Source organism: Bombus vosnesenskii, unplaced genomic scaffold, assembly GCF_011952255.1.
Source record: "Bombus vosnesenskii isolate JDL3184/JDL3185 unplaced genomic scaffold, Bvos_JDL3184-5_v1.1 scf7180000013267, whole genome shotgun sequence".
NCBI lineage: Eukaryota > Metazoa > Arthropoda > Insecta > Hymenoptera > Apidae > Bombus > Bombus vosnesenskii.
In genome coordinates, this window is record NW_022882927.1 from 7,306,360 (window position 1) to 7,322,634 (window position 16,275).

A 16,275-nucleotide genomic window follows, 5' to 3' on the forward strand; every position below is an offset into this window, starting at 1 on the left:
GAATTTTGCCAGATCTCTTCTACGCGAGATCTTCCTGTTCTCACTGACGATGAGTTGGAAAGGATGCACCGCTTCTGCTCAAATCTAATGACACGGCTTTGTTTTCTAATTTTACAAAATCCGCTCTGTCCGTACGATGAAACGTTGTTGAAGTATCAGATGTCAAGTGTTTCTTGCGTTCGAAAATCGATATCGTTTAGATAGACAGAATGATCAATTATTTGTTAGGTAGGTTCATGATCGTTTTCCTTGGAAGTTTATCCGTCTTGAAATCTCGTCTTTCTTAATTTTGATATAGTAGAACTTGGTTCTGATAACATAGATAGATAGCTACCTTCTCTTCTCAGATAGCTGTCAGCTCTTCTTATTGGTTCAATAATTAGAATTTAAGTATTCAATTTCAGCTGCTCCTTCTTTGAGAAGCGCATAGAATTTATTTGGAATAAAATCAAATATTAGTTACTTGGATATTCATTGTTTGGATATTAATACATATATATTCGTTCTAAGAATACGCGTTGCTACGTGTACGCTCGACCATAGGATAACGAGGACTCGGCATTAACGTGTTCGCATAAACGAGGTTCTATCGTATTACACCGCGCTATTGCTATTCAGCTGTTCAGGAAAGAAACGACTAACTCCGACGGAATTAATCTTCCAAGTAGTTCGTTTCATATAAACAACTTTTTACCAATCTAATCCAATCTCCAACAATTCATCACGCATGAACTCTTCAATTCACCGCTATCATAAATTCAGCAAAAGTTATTCAGCGAAACTTCCACTCATCGATCACCAAGCAAACACCACAAACACCCTTTCTCTTTCCAAGCAAAATACTCCCAAAAAAAGACCAGGAATAAAATCCAATTGTCGTTATACTCCATTAAAGACGCAGTCAGGGAACCATTCAGCTTTTCCTATAGCCAGCCACAAGGTTGCCACCGAGAAAGTCGACGCCAAGAGACAAAGAGAGGGAAAGAAAGAGGGAAGAGGAGAAGAGAGAGAGTGAGAGAGCAAAACAATTCAGCCCCTAATTGCGCGAACCGACGTGAGAGTAAGCGGCACTGAAGGAAAAAGGCGTCGCGGCGTCGGCGAAGGAAAGAGACGGAGCGACTGGTTTCGGCTGCGCTTGGTTCGCTCATTTTTGCCGGGCTTCAATCCTTTCAGAGGCTTCGTCGCCGCCGAAAACAACCGACGATATATCACCGCTAACGCGATTAACCCTCAAAATTTTGCTCCTAAAGGGATTAGAACGGGCACGGAGCGCGAGCTGGCTTCCGTTGCACGTGCCCACGCCATTTTCGCCAGGCTAACGACGCCAAAGTCAGTTCGGAAGAAACTTTTGCATATCGCCAAAACGAAACGACGACTCGGCCATTAAACGACCGTTTACCACCAACTTTCCCTTCGTCGTGTCAAACACGTACAAGCGGGTTGAAGACATCAACAAACCCTCGCAGCGTGTATCGCGAGGAAATTCGTGATAACAAGTTGACAAGAGTGGGTCGGCATGTGACAGGTGGTAAACTCCGTTTCTTGAATGGTCTTGAGCTTAGAGAAAAGGCCGGTTTGACCTCTGTCTATCTGTCTGCTCATTTTCTCAACTACTGTTTTTTGTCATCGTCGTGCAATAAACGAGCTTGCGGAGATAAGGCTCGTTGATATCCTGAGAAGATTCGTTTCTCGAAAATCGTATAGATCGATCGTTCGAGCATTTAAGCGACGAACAAACTGTGGATATTTGTCCGTTTATTCGGAATTCCGAGATGGTAAAGTACACAGAATGCATATAGTGTACGAAAGTATACGACGTATCTATGGTAGAATACTCGTTATGATTTTTAGTAGGAAAAACGAATCTCTGTCTAACTTTTATTTTCTTAATCGTAGCCATAAATTTGCGTAACAATCCGTAGTTTTGTTGTGTAATTGAGGAATTGATAAAAAGTGGAATTGGTCAATTTCGCTTTTGCGAGCTTCGAATATACGTTGATATAGTTAGTCGAAAGTATAAATGTAGTCGAAGTTTTACTTGAAAGAACATTCCGTATACTCGTATTATACACGTCAGCCAATAATATATTCAATGCACGGTTTCGAGCAGCCTGTTTGTTCGAAGCCCGTTTTGTGTTCGATTTCTGAACGACGAGAAGGCTGAACTCGATCCTGTCCACGCGTTTCCGCGAAAGGAGCTTCTATCATTCCCAGTGCTAATTTAGCTGCCGCTATTCCGCGCCTTATTAGCGTTATCTTCTCGGACAAACCACCGGCACGCAACGCGGTCGCAGTTCATTAACCCTTCGACCGTGCGATTGTTTTCTGCGGAGAGCGCGAATGCGTTTCGCGGTTTCTGCGTTTGAAATTGAACGCTGGATGAAGAGGTTTGTCGGAGGTGTTTAGCGTATGATCATCGGGGCGAATGATATTCCTCTTTGAGAGAGAAGATTCGTTTCACTCGAGCGAAGTATTTCGTAGTTGGCTATTTAGAATTGAAAGCTCTAAACTCAAACGCTGGTTTGAGCATTATCTTTTGACGGAGCATTATCTTTTTACGGTTACTCTGAAATTCGAAACTTGAAATTGATTACGATTGGAATTACGTTCGAATTGAAAAACACCATCGCAATTCGTCCAGAATTCGTCACATCCTAATTTAACGCTTATCAACATTTCTATATCTAGATTCGGAACATGCAAATGTAGAGTTTACCGAGACTGCCATATCTTCGTTCACATCTAAATTTGAAATTCCTACATTTGAATCCGAAACATGCAACAATTTCAAATCTGATCAAATTTCTACGTAGTATCGTGAGTGCTTAGGCTGTAGATGTCGTTTCTTCTCATGTTTGTATCGTGGAAGAAAAATCGGACTCCGGTCATCGGGATTCGAACCCGGGTTCCGAACGTTCGCAACCTAAGGCGCTAACCACTGCGCTGTCGTCGCTTTTGTTTTTTTTTTGATGATGTTTATTTAACCCAAGATACAATTTTAAATACATTTTGGTATTCACAATAAACTGTGAATTTTGGTAATGATGTGTTAGGCAAAGCTACCGATACGCGGCGGTACGACGTAGTCATACTATATTATGTGTCGGCGCTTTACATTTTTTGTGTTTAATACAATTTTTGGGTTTAAGCCGCTGGGGAGCGGAGCTTTTATATGATTTTGTTTTTTTTTTTTATCTTTTCTGTCCTGAAAACTTGGTCGCAAAACAGGACGCTTCGGTAGTCTGCTTGTTGGGTGCGCGCTGCTGTCGTCCGACGCTAGTTAGTGTCGAGTGGTGGTGGTATTTGCTATCGAGTGCCGCCACAGGCCTTTTTTCCGCGATACTACATCTATATCTCAAATGGAAATACGGAAATTTCAAAACTGATGATCATCTCGATTCGAGACATCCAAACTTCTAATTTATCAAAATTTCTGTATCTCGATTGGAAACAGTCGAATCTCAAATTTAGCGAAATTTCTGTATCTCAGTCGAGAGCCTCGAAATACCAATGTCGACAATTAGTTTCTCAGCGTTACATCACCGTACCCCGCCCTTCCGCAAACGATGCAAGTAGAGGTCCGACTGTAAGAATCGAGTGGAAAGGTCGCGTCTAATTTACGACAGCATATTTCAAGCATCGATTCCGTGGCTACACGATCCCTCGGGAGGTGGTTCGAGGAGAACCTCGTCGAAAGAAACGATGACCGGGAGTCGAAGTAGAAAAATAAGAAAAGGAAGAGGAAGAAGAAGAGGACGAAGGAAGGAGCGAAGAAAAGGATGGCGGCAAGTTTAAAACGTTCCCCTTCGTACGGTTTGGTCGGCTTATCGTCTCGATTCGATCTCTCGCGAGTTACATTCGCGGCGGTTCACAGATTGAAATCGGGCAAAATTCGATAGGAGGGCTGGATGTATCTTTCCATGGAAGCCAGAGTCATAAACTCCACAACCAGATAGAGGTTGGATGCTTGTTATTTTTACACTTGGGACGCGTTATTCCAGATTTATATCCAACATCGCGATACAGACCTGGATGCACTAGTTCTTTTACCTTTTGATCAGTTACCTGTTTTCGACGAGTATGCTCGTCACGAAGAAATGGCAATATTTTGTGCTACGACGACTTCTCTCGGTAATAAGATAAATAAATAAAACACTTGCTTTACTCTATAAAAAACTATTATTATAAAATTAAGTGTTTTAAAATTAGTTTTTAGTTAGTATTATTAATTAACAAGGTAATCAAAATAAAGTAAATAAAACAATTATTTATTAATAAAGGAATACGATTTTCGAAGTTAGAGTTTGCACGTGAATCGTTCGCGTATAGTTTAAACGTTCTATACTGTTCGAATAGCAACAACTATTGATCGTGATGTTACACGAATATATATTTGATTCCATTTCTTTATTTACTTATACCATGGGTCACTACATAATAGTTTCGTTGATTTGTCATCGAATATCATGCATGTTTATTTGTTTTATCGGTGGTTATTTGTTAAATGTAATATATCAAACACATTTACTGCTCGTGATATAGATACAATAATATGTTCGCGTAAATCAATATTGATTTTGCAGCAATAAAGAGAATATAGAATTCAAATGAAACGAATACGTTAACAGAGGAACAGGCAATTTCATTTATTCGACGTTAATCGAGAAAATCTGGCAAATAAAAATTTTCAAAATCTCATCGTCAATTTGCGTACTTTTTTCTTCTTTTTTTTTTTCGTTTTATCGACGAATGAAAAAGATCGATCGAATGGAAAAAGAGATTGACGTTGGTCGATCGTAGAGGGAACGTGTCGTCGCGTGCAACTTTTTATCGGTCGGCCTGCAACTCCGTGGCCTGTCTTACGTAGCAGAACTTCATAAGCGGCGGAGAACGAGCCGGAAGTTTGCTAACGGGCTGACTCAGCCGGTCCCTCTCTCGTCTTCGGCAAATTCGCGGTAATACGCAACGACGATTCTTGCTGAGGGCTCGTAAAAATGTTCGACCTCTTCCACGTTCTCCTCCAGATCCCGTCAAACGTCGCGACCGAAGCAACTAGTAACGAACAGTGAGTTACGAATCGCGATCGAAAGACCGCAATTTGCGATTATGAATTTATTCTTCGAAGTACACTTAGATTTATTATATTCATTGTAAATCTACGAACGAATCCTTTTTTAATCGTTTCTTTTCTTACTTGCGAAAATATATGTATAGTACCCTCATATTGATTTTCTCATTATTACGTTTATTATTACGTTTAATATTGTTATATTTTATCCATATCTTTCTATTTGTGATTTCACAACGTAACTCCTGCAATAGAATTGTTCACTATTATTCTTGAATAAAAGAATGCACGAGTCAGTTATATACGGGTCAGTGAGAAAATCTGTATTTCCTCTTTGATACCAGACAGCCAAAAAGAAATAGAAAAGAATTTTCTTGCGGCGAAGGATAAGATAAATAATTATCGCAAAAATCATATGCAAATAATGAGATTTCTCAAACAAAACGATGCGTTGTTCGAATGATCGATCCATTCCAAATGAAACGATATCTTCGTACATTCTTGAATTCGTTTTCTTTTTCCACGTAAACGATAAACTTGGTTTCAAAATGAGAAGATCCAACGTCCTCTTGGTATTGCAAACACCGAGGACCATCGATCTAGGCGTTCTTAAACGAATGCACAGGGAAGCCTTAGCTAATTACAAAGTTAAATTAAATATTGATATGCGAGGATTCAACTTCCTCCGCGAAATAGCCTGCGCCTGGTAGAGAATTTTACGCCAGTTTCTCGGATACGCGATCGCCCTGATCATCAGAGTGGCTAGTAAACAGACGATATTTAAATGAGCAGGGCAACTTTCGCGTAACCAGAAAGAAAGTTGCCAAGCTGTATCAGTGATATCTCTTGCGGGTCTCAACGGGGTTCAAAGATTGTTGTAAGACTCGTGATACTAATCGTTTCTCGATTCTAATGGCTTCAAAATCAAACCGAAGAATTGTAACTGTTAATTAACGACCAACCGCTAGCTAATTAACCGTTTCGAACTCTTCGAAACTAATTCATACTTGTTCACGATTAGTATGAATCTTGTTGTTTAAAAATGTTTCCAGCCAGGAAGTCCAGCGAATTTCGAAATATAATAAGTTTAGAATCTTTGAATTTTCTGTTTTAACGAAACTGCGTATAAATCGTAATTGTTTAATTTGAACGAATTTCAAAATATCGCAAGTTTCGAATTTTCTTATTATCTAATATGTAAATTGTAATTTCTTCTTTTATTTTTCTATAACGTTCAGCGTGTCGCAGAAAGCTGCGTTTCAAGATAAGATTTAAGGTTTCTCATTTCAAAGAAAATCCTTTTTCAAATAATTTTCAAGAGGATGTACAAATAATTACTTACCTACAGATCTAGAATTCTTCAATTTCTTGACACGAAAGGTCGCTCTAAAGAGATTTCATGTAAATCTAAAATTCCTAAAATTCTTTTCTTACATAGCTACACAATTTCAAGTTCGTATTAATTTTCCCAATATCTCGGAAAATTCCAATTCTAGCAGTCATTCTTATCTACCGATATCGAACTCGAAGCCGTGACATTGAAACCGTGGCGATGAGTCGCAACAGTTGACTCATAATTCGTGGATCGTTCCAATTTTACCCACAACCACGAACGATATTTATACGGACAAGCATCGCTCGATCCAAGTTCTCCTAACGAGCTGACTCAGCTAACCTTGCTGCTTCATCGCTTTGGAAATCACGGAATTAGAAATCCCTGGCTTAAAATCGTTCCATGGGTGCAACGACCAAAGCGTTGTCCAACTTTATGTCGCTTTCACATGACCATGATCGCTATAATAATCTATCGATACGATACTGATATCGACGATTTTAAGGTTGTATTCTCCGAGGTTCCAATCTCCTATCTTCGTATACGTATTATTTTCATTCACGAAAAATTGTACGATAATCACGATATAGAAAGCTCGCGGAACCCATAATCTGCGATGCTAACCACTCGTCCAAGTGCTAGAAATAGAACAAAGTGGCCATTTTTCTAATATTCCTTTTGCGCTTTAAGATCCGCTATAATTTTAGACGAACTGTGAATAAAACGCTTATCTCTCTTTAAAAATCTGAAACTTGCAAGTAACTCGAGCCTCGCAGAAGCGAAACCGATCAACTACAGTTTTAACGCATCTTTTAGTTTCATTGCAGAAGTACGCCACTAATATTCTGTTCTCGAGGAACGAACCATTTGCTTCCATAAGTTCGTTCGTCGCAAGAAGATGATACAAGTAATTGTGAATTCTAAAGTAAATTAAAAAATAGCGTCTGTAAGGTATATCGGTTTTCTGAATATTTCGATTTATACAGTTGATCAATGTGGCTCCTGGGCGGCCTGATCGTACTCGTTGCTAAAAATGATAGTTACACTGCGGATTTTTATGCATTTATGGGAAATTTGAAAGTGCGAAACTACGCGCAATGCACGTAACACGGAATGATATATACAGTGCTGTGAATAATTATAGACTCAAACACATCTTTTGCGTTATTTCTTCAATATTTCCAAGGGACCACCGGTCATGCCTGGATATGTTAAGAGAAATTGTTTTAGCAAAAGTCAAATTGAACGTTGTAGGATATGAGGAGATGTTACATAGCGAATAATCGACTCTCATAATCGAAATAGAGGAAAAGTCAATCTTTCAGCAAGACAATGCTTCTACTCAAACAGCCGCCACTATAAAAAAGTGGTTTCAAGATTTCGAAATAGAATTATTACCGTGGCCAGCGTTGAGTCTTGATCCGAATCCCATCGAGAACCTGTGAAGAATTTTAGTCAGAAAAGTTTACGATCAGGTGAGACCACGTATGAAAATGATCTTGGAACTTAGGAAAAGAATAAAGTCCACGTGGGCGGATATTCAAAACGAAACTTCAAATGAGTTTAGCGGATAACGTAGCTAATAGATTAATAGAAGCAATCAGAGATAAAGGAGAATTCATTAAATATTTAATGAAAACGTAACAAAATTAACGTTGGCTTTATATTTTCTCACAGCGAGAAACACAATTTTAAGAGGAAATTTAATCTTTTCCAGACTACGAAAGAAGAAGATTTTTATTTGTTGCATCTTCAGTTCTGTCGTATATTATAATATGAAATTATGTAAACGGGTTTGCTGATTTTTGTTTTAATATCATGAAAAATTTAAAAATAGGATTCAGTCTATAATTATTCAAGGCACTGCAGTGATTGATAAAAGGAAGTTTAAAATTGACTCATCATGAAGTCTAGTAACTTTCGTACTAAAAATTGTTCACCATGTTGGTAACAGTCATCTGTTCCGTGCTATACAAATATTATATTCATCATTGCTCTCATTAACCCTCCTTCTGCACACTGGGTCGTTTCCGATCGGTAATTTTAAGTAATTTTTCATTCGTTCCACTTCCATCTCTGTTTAAATTTCGCTTTGGCTAGAAAAACTAGGGTGACATGTAGCGACGAAAACTACTGGATCATATTTATGTGAAACTTGTGAAGAAACTCGAAAGTGTATCGAGGAATTTCGAGGGATTTTCAAAAACGCGAAAACGTGAGAAGAACCACACGAACTGGAACGATCCAGTATGCAGGCGACATCGATAAAGATAAGGTTGCAAATAGAAGGTTAAATATAAATCCATTTCGTGAAAATTAAATTTTATACGAATTTCCTCCTCCGCTGTAAAATATCCAAAGTATAGCGCTTCCTATAATATTTCGAAAAACAATCTTCCACCGAGTTTCCACCTTTGTGAATTCTATTTTCAAACATAGAAGTTTGCATAAAAATCCACAGTCTAATAGCGACAATAACAATTTTAGTCAACAGCCAAGTGAAAATGACCGGATCCTCCTAGCGTGGAACATCGATTGATCATTTGAAAGAGTAAGCGATAGCATGCGATAGAGGTAAAGCAGCACTTACCGGACTCCGAGACAGAGGGACTGCCTGCAGATCTGTCGGAGTTCCTGGAGCTGGCCGTGGAGCTGGTCGAAGAAGCTGTGCCGAGAGAACACTCGGAAACGCTGCGCCGTTTGGAGAGAAGAGCCGCGGCCGCGGCAGCTCCAGGACCGCAAGAGGAACCGGTTGGAGCGCTCGAGCTTAGCCCATGGAGGCCGTGGAGGCCGTGCAACACGTGCAGGCCTGTCTGGTTTGTCAGCTGCTCCAGCCGTCGCCTGAGGAACCTCTGCTCGCGAGACAGCTGTTCCTTGTGCACGGCGTGCTTGCGTTCACGCTCCTCCAGGCTCTGTAACCCAACGTTCATCCCCATTATGCATCATGCAACTTCGATTCAATCCCTTTAGGTTATATCAACGAGGCGTGTATCCCTAATATAGATATATTCGTTGATTATGATATTCGGTCGATATTAAGATATTCAGGCAGTTGAATTGTCAGAAATTGCTGTATTTAAAAATTAGTGTCTAGATTTTTGGATGCGTGGAATTTTAATCTGGCGATCCTCGAGATTTGTGCCTTAATTTGGATTTTTGGTTTTAGTTGGGCAAGAGACTTTAGATATTTTAAGTATTTAACGTAGAATTGAGAGGAGAAATTTCACGCATATCGGTGAATATTCTTTTATATCTTTTCCTTTTTCTTCTTTTTTTTTCTTCAAATTTAAGAGAACTTATAAAAGGCGAAAAAACACGATTAGGTCGAAAATGACTGTAAAACGCAGGAGGTATTATACGAAATTGAATCTAGAATTAATTTCGAAATCCATTATTATTTTTTACTCCATTTAATTCTATGATTATTCTATACTTGTTCCAGCAATGTCAGTATTCTCATTAGAAAATGTATTTTGCACTAAATTATGTTTCACCGCGTTTCTATCCCAATACTCTGTTCCTCCTTAACGTAATTCTAAAGCAAGCAGAAACAAAATAGCCCGAACGACGTAATATCATCCCCTGAAACTCTAATGTATTTCGATAAAACTTCCATAAGTCAACTAAACCATAAGACCCTAATAGAACGAACAGCTTCCAACAAAATCAATTTGCCATATGGCTTTCAAAGAGAGAAAAAAAGCAACGAGGAGAAAAAAAGAGGGAGAATATCATAGACGTTTTAATCTTTCGAACGTTCGTCCCCTGATTTATCATGCTCCTGTAAAAAATTCCGCTACAGATAATCCCGTTGGACGTTAGTCCGGGATCGGAGTATTTTTTTAATGCGTTTACGGGAAACTGCGCGCAAAAGGATTTCAACGTTAACCGCGTTTCTGTTCATGGCGGGACTCGCGGCAATTGGCTTCTGCTTTTGTTCCATCTTCATTTCGAAGATTAATTCTGGTGAGCGGATACGAAACTGCTGAAAAATCGCGGAATTAATGGGCTGGAGAGGGGGATTGAAACACAGTTCGCTAAGCTCGCGAGGATTACAATAAAGCCGCAGCTAATTCGAGGGCTCTGACATGAGATTTAGAAAATTTAAACTTCTCATTGGGAATGTTCGTTTCGTGTTAATGAACCGGGCATGGGATATTATTTTGCCTGGTCAAGGAATCGTTCAAAGAATTTCACGTTCTATTAATAACGAAAGGAACGTCCAAATGAACGACATTCTGTTAATTAAATCGGGAAACAAGAGCTCGGCTTCGATTCTTTAATCAGAGAATTTGTCGCACGAATGGGAAATATATTTCTGGTGTTTGTGACATCTGAGAAATCTGAAACGAATGCTTGTTCTTGTATTTGTATATCCCAGTTCTACTTTGATTTTAACAGGCACGAGTTAGCTTCAGTTAAGAAATATTTTAGCGCTACATTGCAGATAGACAATCGTGCGTATTTTCTTCCCAAACTTAGAGAATTCCTTGAGTATTAAAAGACACGATCGTTCGTTATCTAAAGCCTATCATTTATCATTTATCATTTATCATTTAATTCATAATCCGATCCGATATGATGCAAAAGAACGCAACGGGATTGAAAAATTTTTATCGAAATAAAAATTATGAAATCCTCTTATTTCCAAAGAAATATATCGAATAATCAAGTGAAATACGCCGTAGTAATAGGAATTTTCAGAATTGTTGATCCTTTCAAAGAAATATTCTTGTTATTAAATATTTAATAGTACGAAGGACACAGCTCTTAGGATACGAAAGCACGCTTTTCACGCGATAAAGGTAGAGGGAATAATTCCCAGCAATCGACTGCAACGAGCTTCAAGGTTTGTTGTCTGGGCTATATTAAAACACGATTTACACTCGCGGTCCAATTACGATCAAGATCCGGTCAACTACCACTCAGCACTTCTCGAACGCGCAGAAACACATGGACGTTCCATGGTCACGTTCCAACAATTTCGATAGCGTTTAGATAAATTTATCACCGTTGACCGCGATACTAAAGCTACGATACCGAACTACGCGATAACGATCGCAGAAAATATAATTAAGCTTAAACCGAAAATTTCGTTGAGTAGCCACGGTTAACCATAATGCCAGGTAAATACTCGGCAACGAATATGATCGGCCAAAGTACTAAAAAGATTAAGCGGTTCGAACGATGACAAAGAATAAAATGACAAGATCCGGAGAGGTTTGTACAAAAGCCCACGAGACAAAGGTTTTTCGAGTTGGACGAGACAAGGGAAGAACACCGGTGTATCAATACTTAATTTAACTTTATAATTAGGTAGACCGTCGGTTCGTTGAAGAACATCCGAAGCAATCGCTTTCGAACGAACAACAGTCGTTGGATTCCCATCGCAATAGGGGTTCGTCGCTACTGTTGAAGGAAAAGAAGCAACTTCCTGGCTGACCCAACGCGATTCTCTTTGACTTAAATGAAAAATGTTTCCTGCCTCGGCGATGCTCCTTTTAAGCGACTTCGATACTATCGGATCTCTCGGAAAATTAAACGAATGACGCGAAATAATACTACAGTTTCCCTTTGATCAAACGCGAGGAATTTCAAACTCGTTGCCGAAGAAAATATAATCACGTTGTGGTATTATTAATCCGTTAATTCGTCACAGAGATTACCAACTTTTCAAACGTGTAATTTTTCTTTGTTCCTAGAAGCCTATCCTCCTTTAAACGCATTATTACAATTATACTTTTAACGTTAAGATTAAGATTAGAGCCTAACCGAGATAAACTAGTCGGCTGTTTAAATTTGTAATTCTATGTTCTATGTAGGAAAGTACATTCTTTGTTAGAGAGTTTTTAAATGCAACAATCTATAATCCCGTGGAAGCTAGCATTTCGAAAAGATAGATATAACACCGATAATTGTCGCTACTAATGATACGACACAAACGATAACTGTTGCTACCAACTAATGCTACTAACTGCAATAGTAAACTGTTACTTTCGGATCGAGTGTCATTTTCTCCATACTGTCTGGAAATAAAAACGAATGTTGCTGAACCATTAATCTAGCTCTTTGAATTACCTCGACATCTGGGAATTCGACTTTTCTGTTTCCATTTGAAGATACAGCAAACTTCCATTTCATCGAAAACATCATACGCAATTTTGCTTGAGAACTGTCTTGTACGAACGAGAACGTATTACTATCTTTTCTATTACACGGAAAAAGGATACCAGACGGATTGTCGATATTGCTAAAGAACTATTACATAAGATCGAGCAGAACGATAACAACAACCAGCGTAAAAGCGTCATCGCGGAAGAACTAGTCGGGCTAGATTCAATTAAAGAAGACACGAGATATATATCTTGTGTTCGAGAAGAGACTGCTCCGAGTAATTAAGGCGACGTATCACGCGATCCGAAATTAACAGTTGGTTATTGATTTGTGCCCTTTTTCCCTGCTCTTTTTATACGTTCAAGATCAGATCGATCGAATATTCATCGAGTTTCATCTATTCGTGTCATCTTACGATTGTTATCCCCTCTCTGCGATCTTTCCTTTCTTTTCTTTTTTCTTTTTTTCACTGTATCGTCTTTATTAATTCATAACAACTAGAAACGAAAAAATATTAATTTATGACATTTGAAACTATTTGCTAATATCGCTCGTTTCGTTTAGCATTTATATTCGTAATATGTTTCGCATAGATATAATTGAAAAGTTTAATAAATGTCGATAGACATCAGAGTGGAACGCGGTTGTGAATTTCGAGAATGCGCTTGTGAATGCGCCTGCGAAATGAAAATGTAGAATGTTTGATCGCGACAATGCGCGCACAGGTAAATGTGAAAATAATTGCGAATTGTGTGAAGGCGAATGTGAAAACAATTGCAAATCGCGTGAATGTCACTGTGAAAATAATTACGAATTGTGTAAGTGTAGACGCGAGAAGAACAGCAAATTGTGTGAATGTACAGACGAAAACAATTGCAAATTGTGTGAATGTAAACGTGAAAATAATTACGAATTCCCTTAACAAACATTGTACAACTCTCTTGACCAAACTCTCAAATTTGACCAATGTAATCACGACGGTGTTGTGCTACGTTATAGTGCTAATCACAGTTCAGAATATTTTATGTAACACAGCGACGCCGTATTGCACAAATATCGTATGTCGGCTTTCAGCGTTTTCGAGAAAAACAGTTTCAAAAATTCAATGATACTTGATAATTAAATAACTACTTTTATTTATCTTTATCGGCGATATTATAAAATTCACGATGCAAATTATGCGTCCTTTTTAGGAATACAAAATAACAAAGCTTGTTCGTGGTTCCAGAAAATATCTGCATAAATGCGCCGATACGGAAATATTCTTCTTGACGAATTTATTGCGAAATAGCATAGAGATGTGATCATTATACGCCATAAGGAGACAATCGAAAACTATTTGAAAATTTCATGGAAAGGAGACGTACGATATTTGTGCAGTAAGTCATCGACGAACGATAATACGAAGACGAAAATGTTCGAATGCTTCCGCGAATCGGTGCATTTTCTAAAAGTCACAACTTCGTTATTCAACAAATGATATCCAATTCTCACATCCACCCATTTATCCGTCAAGATTCACCTCCCAGTGTTTACGCAACGCTCGCAGATAGAAAACTGTGGTCACTCGCGAGGAAGAGGCCATCCGCTTCCGGTGTAAAAGGCGCAACGATCGGTGAACGCGATTGGACGGCTTCCCGTTGCATCAGCGACGCAGCAAGAAGCATCGATGTGCGTCGCTGTTTTCTTTTTTTTTTTTTCCCCTCCATCTCACCCCATCTTCTTCTTTCTTTCTTTTTGTCCGGTAATCGAGTCGAACGCGTTCAATTCGTTCGAAATACAATTAACGCGGACGACGACGACGCGACGTGTGAACGTCGAATACGTACGTATATTTGCGCTGGCAATCCGATTAACCGTTTCAAGGTGGGGACTTTTACGGGGCTTAAATCGATTCTACGTCGGAACTCCCGGAATTTCTCTCGTTTTTCTCTTCTTCCTTCTTCCCCTTTCTTTATCATTGCTGAAATCTCTCTTTTAACGTCCTTACGTTGTTACTTTGTATTTCAAAATTTCCACTTTCCACCTGTGCATCTAGCTTATACAGAAAATTCGAGGAGAATTCGTGATAGAAACACTGCGAATTTCTTGAACTATTTTACTATCGCTAGAGCGATAGAGTCTCTTGTTCGATACATTTTTCGATTTCTCTCGCAACGACCATTTTCCTCGTGCCCTTCTTTTTTATTTCTAAAGTTACTTCCCCTTCGTCTTTGCACCGATCGCAGTGTTGAAATTTCCTTTTCACACGTCGTCAGCCACGTCCGCATGATTGTTCCCTTGTGATGTTTTCCTCCATCGACGTCAAACTCACGATACTACAAACGCAGTGTCGCGGTGTATCGAGTCTGCAGGTTCTATGCGTCTAATTATTTTTTTTTTATCTAAGAATTTTATTTATCTAAGAATTTTTGACGATTAAGAACACAGTACACCGATTCGCTTTAGCGGAGACTTTCTTTCTGTTACGGTACATCTCGCGGACTAAATTCGGTTGCGATGATTGTTGAGCTACTGGCTGGACCCGAACAGCCAATCGGGACTTGACAGAGGATAAACGAGCAGCTGTTACGATCGCAGCGGCTTACAATTACATATGGAATTACGGATATTGGTTTCTCGACTTAAATAAAACGTGTCTTACTTCGCCACGCGTCTCCATTCTCCTTCGCTTCTGAAATTCCTTCCTCGGAAGCCTAGGGATTTCTAGTTCGTAGAATTCACCTCGGAATACTCTCTGTCTTGATAGGATTGCTTGCCAGCACGTAGAAATTCTTCTAAGTCGCAATTTAATCACGGTAGAGTGTACCTCGGCAAGGTACTGCCGAAGGGAAGCCGGTAAGGTGATAGATTATCTCCCACCACTGATCCGGAATGGACACTGTCCACGAAAGTAGTTGGAATCGAAAGGGAACCACCAGAAACGTTCACGATAGTCGAGTAGTCGTCGGAAACGATTTTGGGTAAAGTGACCACTAGCAACCACCGAGTGACCACAGTGAACGCTGTCCACGGTGGGCAATCGAGCAAGGGTTGCTAGAGCAAAGTAGCTCCGAGCACCCTTCATTCGTGCGAATCGAGGACTATCCGGGAAAAATATTTATTTACCCATCTTGTAGTATTTGCTTGTTAGAGATTATATACTCGTAGTCGTTAGAGTCGATTATTTTTTGCATATAAATTAGAGTGGCTACGAGAAGCACATGGACATAGCCTCCTTTTTCAACGAAGATTTTTACCGATGTTCTGTACATTTCATTTTCGTGGTATCAAACTTTGGTAGCAATACGACGTTAATTCTTTCGCTGTTGAATATTTATTCTGCCGACAAGGTGCTCGAAAATGGATGAATTTTCCAACTGATTGATTATACCGTGTGGATCTATGCTACGTGGAATCCGTAAATTTACGACTTTAGCATGACGGATACGCATCTCACAGAATGTATTATGATGGTTAGAGCAGTGAAACCTACTTGGATTTAATTAATCGGTATATAGACACTACGATAGATGCGAGGGTGGGGCGAATACTTGTAGCCACCGTGCACTTAATACGTTCTTTATTTCCCGACACGTTCAGTTTTATTTTTCAAAGTGATCTTCGTCAAAATGATCGCTGAAGCGTAACCTTTAAAACGACATATATTTGCGAGCGTTAAAAAATGCCTACGCTGCACACAAGTGGAGAAAATGGAACGAACGTACATACGTATTATAGCGGTACGATTCTTTTGAGATTCGAGAGAAATCGATGAAGA

General features: G+C 39.2%; 1 protein-coding gene across 11 annotated transcripts in view; it reads right to left on the reverse strand.

Moving 5' to 3' along the window:
• The window catches only part of LOC117230712 (max dimerization protein 1-like), a 229,270-nt gene that overhangs the window by 83,783 nt on the left and 129,212 nt on the right, over window positions 1-16,275 (reverse strand). For 10 of the 11 annotated variants that reach the window (XM_033488420.1, XM_033488422.1, XM_033488421.1 and 7 more), the window contains exon 6: window positions 8,992-9,313. In XM_033488420.1, the coding sequence (XP_033344311.1) occupies window positions 8,992-9,313 (322 nt within the window). Of the gene's footprint in view, window positions 1-7,799; window positions 7,841-8,991; window positions 9,314-16,275 lie in introns of all 11 variants that reach the window. The other variant, XM_033488425.1, reaches the window with a different exon arrangement.